The sequence below is a fragment of the Podarcis gaigeae genome, assembly GCF_964106915.1.
Source record: "Podarcis gaigeae genome assembly, chromosome: 8".
Taxonomy (NCBI): Eukaryota; Metazoa; Chordata; class Lepidosauria; order Squamata; family Lacertidae; genus Podarcis; species Podarcis gaigeae.
The window spans coordinates 36,663,823-36,673,434 of record NC_139684.1 but is presented as its reverse complement, the minus strand read 5'-3'; the positions used below and the strand labels follow the sequence as shown (position 1 = coordinate 36,673,434).

The 9,612-nt window shown below is 43.9% G+C and overlaps 1 protein-coding gene across 1 annotated transcript in view; it reads left to right on the top strand.

The window, feature by feature from the left end:
- Window positions 1-2,895: 2,895 nt before the first annotated feature.
- Window positions 2,896-9,612, top strand: part of CDH13 (cadherin 13) — a 599,046-nt gene continuing 592,329 nt past the window's right edge. Inside the window, exon 1 of the mRNA XM_083752927.1 lies at window positions 2,896-3,325. Coding sequence (XP_083609053.1) covers window positions 3,281-3,325 — 45 coding nt within the window. The 5' untranslated portion in view covers window positions 2,896-3,280. The remainder of the gene's footprint in view (window positions 3,326-9,612) is intronic.

Below are 9,612 nucleotides of genomic sequence, written 5' to 3'. Positions count from 1 at the left end.
ATCGAAGGAAGATGGCAGAGAGAGAGATGGCTGCCTGCCCTGTGCTTTTATCATTACCTGCACAGGTGAGGCCACACCCACCTCTGGTCACATGCAGAGGAAGTCTGTTCCAGGAAGTTTACCTGCTTGCCGGACAGACATCCCTCCCCATGTTCTAACATGTACACTCTAGGAATGACTGCTCCTGTGTTTTACATCCCACAACTGCCACACAGGGCAGCTGTGGGTTCTTGGCTCCTGCACCAGAAGCTCCTGAGAGCATATTGTATGGGAGGGATGTGGGAGTCCACATCTGAGGACAGAGCATGGTGCTTTGCACCTCTTTGGGCCTCTCTCTCTGTCCATCAGCACTCTCACCCGCCCTTACTGTCCCTGCTTTGTGCTTTGCCTGCCTGGAAAGTGTCCTTGAACTCTGACCATGCCTCATCCTTCCCATGATGGAGAGAAGTGTGTGTAGAAACAGGCTTAGTGTTAAAAAATACATAAAAATACATTCATTGTTCCACCCACTTTTGTCTCTGGCCCCGCCCACCCTGCACATGGCTCCCTGATAGGTTGCCCAGATGAGAATGCTGCACTGGCTGAAAAGGGTTGGTTGCCCCTGGTGTGGAGAGATGTACATTACAGTTTCACCCAACTACTCCAAAGCAGCTCATGGGGCTTTTCATAGCAGGTGCTCCCAGTGGTTTTGGAAGGAAAGCTACAAAATATTTGAGGGCCTATCATCTGATTGGAAGGGCATATATTTATTGCTGGAGCTTGCCTGCCTGTGATTATGACACAGCCATTATGTGTTTGGTGCAATGTAGTGGCAGAGGCAGTGATCCTGTTTATGCTTACAAGGGAGCAAGTCAACATGCACACTTGGGAACTTGCTTCTAAGTAAAGATGCAGCAGGGTGGCAGATTCAAAAACTCCTGATTAAGAAGGGGGGGAGAAATTGGATTTGGCTGGATTTTAATGAGAAAGTACCTAATTCAGCTGATTTTAAACTAAAGCCCAATTATCCTTCAAAATTTGCACTTCTCTGACTTCTATAATGCAGTTTTCCAGGCAAAAGCAATTAATACAAAAATGCATACATCTGTGAAAAGAACATTAAAAAGTGCATTGTATTAGGGGAAATTGCTTGTAGAAATGTGTATATTCAAACAAATTCACACTAAAATGCTAGCAAACTTTCATGATACTTAAAAAAAATGCTACAGAAATGTGAAGAATTTAATTTAAATTTAAGGTAGGAAAAATGAGAAACTGAAATTGACAGATTCATCCACCCCAAGTCCCAGCTAAAGCAACAGTCCTAACCCTGCCTACCTGCGATCAAGCCCCTTTGCTTTAAATACAGCATTCTTCTAAGTAAACTTGGTTATGATTGTGGTATGAAATAGCATATTGGATGGGCAGGGGAGGTAAGGGGAAAGGGTTGAACCTCACTCACGGTCGTGGCCACAATTCAATGGGTGGGTGGGGCTTTGTGAAAATAAATTTAAAACTTTTACAAGAATGCTTGAATCATGGATCATCAATGCCTTGTCAATACTACTTCCACTCTAGGGTGGGAGCAAATTACCATGCCCCCAATCACCCAAAAAGAGCCAAGTTCAGGAGGAGCCAGGGGTGGTCCATTGTTGGGTTCAGACCAACGCCCAGCCAAGATGGATCAATTTATCAGTCAGTTCCTCCCCAAACTCTCCCTCCTCTTCTTTATGGCATCCTCCCTTCCTCCCTTTTAGAGTGAGCTGTGCTAGACACCTGTAAAAGGGTCTGAGTAGATGTTTTGGGGGGAGCCCCTAATTGACTCAGGATAAATTTCTGTTAAATTCCTGAGGCATTGTGGGTAGGCGTACTCTTTGGTTGCCTTAAGCTGTATTGCTTTGTGGGAAATTGGGGGTGCCCTGTGGTCTGGGCAAGTGTGCCAGGGAGAGCACTGAACTGGTGGGGCCATGGTGTGCTTGTTTGATTCACAGCCCATGCCCCTGTTAACAAGGAGGAAGAGGTCATTTCAATTCTTGCTACTGGAACACAGGTGGCTCCTGATTATATGTCCAGGAGCAGGAAGAGAAAGGATTTCTCCTCCTATAAGGAACTACCCTCCTCAAACTATTTTGATTCAGTTGATTTGTTCAGTCTAGTTATTTGTTTATGCAGATCCTCCTCATTGCTGTTGTTATATTTCAATAAATGTAACCTTTTCCCATTTTAAATTGAGTCTTCTTAAAGGTGTGGTGGCAACTCCCTTCTCATTAGTGAGCATGTTGGATAGTTCACATTTTTTTTTCTGCGTCATTCCTGCCCTGCAATATGGTGGTGAGAGGAGCCTACCTCTCAGGGTTGTTGTTAGCATGATGGAGGCAATGCATGCAGAGTGCAGTGAGCACCCCATCGTGCAATGTTTAAACACTGCATGTGGTTTTTTTCCTGCAAGGAAAAAAGTTTCTGCTTTGGAAGGACATGGACTTTTGAGAACTTTACCCCTGGATGACTGCTCAGTGAGTTTGAAAGCCAAAGCCCCACTGTAACCTGAGCAGTTAATAAAATCTATTGCCCCATGATGGATTTTTTCGTCAAGTAGAATTGATCTGTCCTCCTTGTGATTTGCGAGATGGAGGGGGAAACAACAAATGCAATCAGGATTTCTGGTGCCCCTGAAAGAGCACTGTTCTGTCAGTCTTTTAAAGCCTGGGAGTAACTGAAGGCTGTGGTGGTCATTCCTTTGATTTATTGAAAATAAAACACCCTTGATTAACATTTTAATAAAGAAGGTCTTTCTTTTGGCACGCAGGGTCTGAGGAGCTATTCTCCCCTATCGTGCAAATCTATTCCTTCTCCGGTGAGGGGGGAAGTATTACCACTTTCCAGAAATCCATAAAAGAAGAAGTGATTTCTTAAGCTGTTACTTGTACGCACCGAAGTAAGAGCTTTCTTGGGGTGCGCTCTCTCTCTCTCTCTCTCTCTCTCTCTCTCTCTCTCTCTCTCTCGTGTGTGTGTGTGTGTGTTTGCTTGCGAGGGGTGCGCTCCCGATAGGTGTTATGCAAAAATGAGGATGATTTGTGAAGAAATCATCCTTGTAAAGCTATTGGTTCTGGTCATCAGCCTTTATCCAATGCTTTGGTGATGCTGCTGCTGATCTATTTGGGAAGTTGGCTGGCTCTCAAGGCAGTCTCTCTCTCTCTCTCCCTCTCCTCTCTCTCCTCAAAGGCTGTTCCACAGTGAAAATATGCTCAGTGCAGTTGAGTGCATTAATGAAAAAGCCTCCAGTATCTTCTAGGCTAGCAAAATGCAGCACAAGGCTCAACTTACCCTGGCTTTCCTCCTGTCCCAGGTAAGGAATTTGGTGCTTTGATCTGGTCCTAGGGGTTATGTGTTTGTGTGTTATCTATCTGTGTTTCTTTCTGGGTTTTTTTTTGGGGGGGGGGAATGTTTTGCATTTGGCTATCTGGAAGTGTCTTGATTTCTCAACGATCGCATGCCGACTTGAAAAACACACAGATACGCACGATGAAGTGTGGATGTGAGAAGCAATTCTCCGATGTGAAAAATGCCTCTGTGTGCTTTCCAGTGAGAGGAAATTAGCGACATAATACGTGTGTGTGCATGCAAATTGTATTTCCTTCACATGAAAGAGAGTACGGATTGCTGGTTCCGTGGTGCCAGCAACAAGATATTCTATCACCTTCAAGGCTTCAACTTTGATTTTTTTTTGCTTCTCCTTCCTATGGCTTCTGCCAGGACAAGATCATTACATTCCTTACTCCCCACACTCGTTAAAAAGAAAAGAGGAAGGGGGAAAAACGTGATTAATTTTTTTAAAAAAATAAAAAGGGGGAAAATAAGGCATCTCCCCTGCCTCTCCTCCTCTGCCCTACCGCTTTGGTGAATTTGTAAAAATCGAGTATTAATGAGCAGCTCGGCAGCCTTACCTCCCGCCCTCTTCTCAACTGTAAAAGATCCCACCCCTTGCAAAAAGGTAAAAAAAAAAAAAAAAAAGGACATAGACACCCAGCCTTTAAAAAGCCAAGAGGCTATGGAGCCCTGCTGTTGCTGTCAGTCAATAGCCGAGGAACTAGCTGCTCTCCAACTTCTGCACTCCTCCCTTGCCTTCCCCTCTGTGAATATGATACGGATTTCATTTTGGGAAGCAGCGTGTGATGTTTAAGGCTCCTTTGTTGTCATTCGGTGTGATGCTCCTCCATCCCCTTGTTCATCCCCTCTCTCCTCTCGCTTGTCTTAGGGAGCTTAATCTCTCATTCAGCTACAAGTCTCTGTCTCTTGGATCCCTGGGATGTTACTCCATGGTGATAAAAGTTAATTCCCTATTGGCTTGGAGACTGACTCGTTTTTTTGCTTTTAACCCTTGAGGGTGCATGGGAGACCAATGCCTCAGGCGAGAGCAACTTAATATGCACGATGCCTCCCAAATGAGAGGAACAGCTGTAGCTCGCTGGTAGAACATCTACTCTGCAGGCAGAAGGTCCCAGGTCCAATCCTCAATGGTCTTGAACCTCAAGATAGGACTGGGAAGGATTCCTGCCTGGAAACCTGGGGAGCTGCTGCCAGCCAGTGTAGAAAATGCTGAGCTATGATGTGACTTTGTAAGGCAACTTCTTAAGTTCATAAAACATCATAAATCTGGCTGCCTTCTACTAGGTCACAATGTTTGTCTGTCCAAGCCACTGCTGTCTGCTCTGACTGGCAGCAGCTCTCCAGGGTCTCAGGCAGAGGTCAGTCCTAGCAACTGCAACCTGGCCATTTTAGCTGGAGTTGCCAGGGATGGGATTTAGGACCCTTTGCATGCAGAACATGTTCTCCAGCACTGAGCTATATGGCCCCATAGCACTCTCTATTTATGGCATATAAGTTGCAGCTATTTCTCTCTCCTCTTATTGTATTTTTTTTCTATTGAACCTGGAAAAATGGGACCTCCATGTGTATTTTAGAAACAAAACTGTGAAGATACTAGTAGAGTACAGAAACAAGTAATAAGTCACCGTTCCCTCTGTTCAACCGCAGCAGGGTAGTGTCACATGCATGCTCATAACTTAGAGCGTGGGCACTACAAATTGGTGTCGTTGGGCTTGGCGATTGCTTGGGTGGTGATTTAAGGACAAGACCTGCCATTTATTGAATTAACTCATTGTTTAAAAGTTTTCTAGCATGTAGCAAGCTGGGATCTTGGCCAATGCTGCAGTAACTCCCATTACCAGTAGCTCCACCAAAAATGTTAGCTTTACTACAGAGTCCCAATGTTGTGTGAATCTGGCTCCTAGTTGTGTACACTGGTGTTAGCACAGCAAGAGTTATGGCTCTTGTCTCCTAATACAGCTTGATTAAGGCTGACTAGTGTCAAGTGAGAATCAACTATGATTGACCATGTGAAAGCCATGGTTCACTAACTGAAATGTATTGAAGTGGTCTTGAAGCAACAAAATCTAGGGAGCTGTGGTGTGGATGCAATTTACATGGCAACTGGATGTGCTGAGGTCATTTGAAATATGTGCAAGTGCTGTGTGGAAGAGGGGGAACTGTGTGCATGTAATAAAAATGGATGGGACAGGATGTGAAGAGAAAACCAAAACAACTGGTCAGTGGTTTAACTGGTTGCAACTAGCAAATATATACATACACTTTGGAGTGTGAGAGGGTTGTGGTATTTGCGATGTTGCTACTGGTGACAAAATAAGGAGTCAGATGTGCCTTTTCCCCAGTGTGTGACTTGGCTTACTTGCTTGAGTTATCTGCTCTGCAGTCCTCTTGTGCGATGCACCTTGCTGTCTCTCCTGCCCTTTGTTTGTAGCAGCACACTATGATTTGGAAGATTTTCCCTTTAAGGTTTCTGTAGTTGGGCACACAGAGATAGACTTCCTGAGGTCAAGGAGAAAGAAAAGGTGAAATATAAAAGGAGAAGAGGAAGGAGGCAGGTGGAGAAAAGGAAAAGAGCAAAGGATGGTAGAAAATAGGATGATGAGTTAAATGTTGTGACTCAAATCCAAATGATTGTGCCCTCCTTGCAAGGAATCAGGTACTTACTGTCTATCTATCTATCTATCTATCTATCTATCTATCTATCTATCTATCTATCTATCTATCATCTATCTATCATCTATCTATCATCTATCTATCTATCTATCTGTCTATCCCCAAACCTGCTCCTCTGTCAAGCTATTCAAATGCCCTTGGACAAATGACTATGTCTCAGCTTAACAGACTTTACAGGGATGTTGTGAGTTGCAAATGCAAGCCCGAGCTCTTTAGCAGAAGGGCATTCAAGACACACATGTGTAGCACTGCTTTTTTTTTTTGGGGGGGGGACAACAATCCTGCAGGAGCTGACCTGTTTCTAGTCACATGCTGGTATGTTCAAATGTTAGTTTTCTGCTCTAACAAGTCCTCTTTTATTAGCATGACTGGAATGTGTGAAAGTCAGTCTCCTCCTCCTTCTCACCTGTATTTCATGACTCATGCAAAAGATGGCCCACATTCTATCATGTCTAACATGTCCTTTGTTAAAGATCAGATGGTATCAGTTGATAGGGCTTGTCCTCAGAAGCTGCTTCAGTGCCAGAACTCAATGTCAAAACACATGGAGCAAAGCAAATGAAGAAAAGATTAACTCTGGGTATGTACAAAGTGCTCCACCCTGGTGACAGAGTTGAAATGGAGAGGAGCAAGGTTTGCAAACTGGAACAGGTGATTCACTCTTCTTCTTCTTTGGGAAAGCAATGACTCTCTGATTGAAATACCACACTTTTGAGGTGGAAATATTGGGAGAAAAAGGCATTGATGAGGAGCCTTGCAACAGCTGGTGAGATGATGAGGAAAACGCTGCTGTTAAAGGGGCTACTCAGATGGATTGCTTGACTTGGACAGCTTCCGTGCAGCAGCAGAACTAAATGGTACAAAATGGGAAAAGTTACCTGCATGCAGCCATCTGGCAAGGCTCATAGGCGCAGTGATATTTTTCTCTTCCTCAGCAGCAGCTACAACTCATTATTCCTTGATATCCGGCAAGTGGAAATGGGCAACATTGATCTTGATCAACTGATTTATAAGCAATGCAAATCTGTTGCTGTAATGCCTTCCAGGGAAGAGTATAATTCAGGTTTGAGTTAACGATCTAAGTTTGGGTCACGGTGATTAGGGAGAGAAAGTACCTTCTGAGCAGTGTGTTGTAGGCCCATCAACAATCTAAACATGCATAAATTACTCAATAGGTGAAAATGATTTATTTATTTTTTAAAAAGGGGGGGACTCAAAGATCATGAACTCCCAACAGAACTTTGTGAGACAATCCTCTGCTGTTCTGGGGGGCAGTTGAGGCTCAGATGTGTGCCAGAGTCTTCTTACATATCTTAGTAATAATAGCAGACTGGGTGTGTGGACCTGAGCTGTAATTCCCCTTTCTGCGATTTTGGAATAGTGTCAGGAGCAGGGAGTTATGGCCACATCTGGAATGTGTACATCTTTCCAGAAGGAAGATGCAGAATTCCTCCTACATACATTTCCACTGATGCATGGGAAGAAAAAGTGCATCTTGGTTCCCACAAGTTGGCCATAGTACATCAACACATGACCAGATCATCACTGGTGGGAACCACCACATGTAAGTTTCTAAAATGGGGATAGGGTGTGGAACTCCAACCCCCATCAGTCTCAGCCAGCATGGCCACATTGTGAGGGATGATGGGGTTGTAACCTAGCAACATCTGGAAGGACATGGTTCTCCACTCCTGCCCTAAAGCAATTTCTCTATGTTACGTAAATGGGCCATAGCTGTGCCTGGTGCCTATTATAACAAAGAGTGGTGGGGGGGGGCACTCCATTAAGCTCTATGTCCCATTGGTATTTACTATGGATTGCACACCCTAACAGGGGTCCCGTCTTTCTGGTGCACAGAGGAGGACTCTCAACTGCAGGCAGCGTTCTGTGCATGCTGGAGCTACTCCAGTCTCTTCTCTGACTTCATGAAACATGCAAAATGGTGTAGTTTTCATACACATAGAGCCTGCACATCTTTCTGCAGTATGATCAGTGTACAGAAATTCCTGCCATCTTCCCAGTACCAATGGAACAGAGAAGTGTCACAATGGAGAGCATTCCAAAGCCAATATCAAGTGGTAGGCTAGATGGCTATGGCTGGCCACTTCTCTATTTATAGAAATAGACAGACCAGTCTAATTCATTTTCACATACCTTTAATGCTAAATTCACTGTGTCCCATTTTCTGTGAATTCTTTTAAACAGCTGAAATATTCATATTTAAAATGCACGTGTTTGTAAGCACTTTCTTTGCAATACATTTTGTCCCTGAAATATACTACTTCTGCATTGCACATAACTGGCAGTGCATGTGTGCAAACGTATTGATACTTACATTCTGCTCTGCGTAGAAGTTTGTGAAGTCTGGGATCTGTGCATTTGTTTTAAAATTTGAGACCAAATGAACTTTGGGCTTATCCACCCTTATCTTTCCACCGCTCTTTCGAGGCATGGTCTGCACTTTAAAGATTTGTGTCTTAGCAACCCCCCCCTTTTTTTTGCACCAGAGCTTTCCCCATGAAAACACACTCTTTAAAGCTCAATCGGAGCAAATGGCAATCCACTGAGAACTTGAAGTTTGCTCTGGCTTAATGCTAAAAAAAAAAAAAAAAACCCCACTTGGACATGGAGCTTTTAAGCATAGAGCTGTGCTGGAAAGAGTGGAATTAAAGGTCCTACATATATCTCTGCTGATTTCTAAAAGGAGGGAGAAAGGTATACAGACTGTTGAGGTTGTTTAGAATTGACACTGGAAGGGGGGTGTCCAGGTCCTACTCTTTATAAAAGTTCACCTTATCCAGCCATTGGCTTCATGCTTTTATAGCATTCCCCCCCCCCCCACATGATGAAGTTGGGCATGGAGTGCTCATTTGCTAAGATGGGCTAGAAATAATAGGCATAATTGTTTAGCTAATGTGTGCCTTATGGAGCTCTATGACAGTGGCAGGCAACCTAAGGCCCAGGGGCTGGATGCGGCCCAATCGCCTTTTCAATCTGGCCTGCAGTTGGTCCAGGAATCAGTGTGTTTCTACAATAGTAGAATGTGTCCTTTTATTTAAAATGCATCTCTGGGTTATTTGTGGGGCCTGCCTGGTGTATTTACATGGGTAGAATGTGTGCTTTTATTTAAAATGCATGTCTGAGTTATTTGTGGGGCATAGGAATTTGTTCATTCTTTTTTTCAAAATACAGTTAGGCCCACCACATGGTCTGAGGAACGGTGGACCGGCCCATGGCTGAAAAAGGTGGAAACAATACCTTGAGCTGTAATTGCACTCCAGTGGAAACAATAACTTGAGCTGTAATTGCAAAGGAAAAAGTCTCATACGCATGATCTACTCGGAAAGCTTATTTTTTAAATACATAGTGAATTATAGAAAACACAGAAACCACCAACTTTTTCATATTTCTCCAGAAGAGGGCTCCCTGCACAGCATGAAAACCAGTGATAAGATTCAAACAGAGGGATGGGTCACAGCTGTAAAAGAGGAAAAGATTGGGGGGGGGGGAGAGAATCACATTCCATACAGAAGTCATGTCAAAATAACTTTAAGGGTTGAACTCTGAGTTACT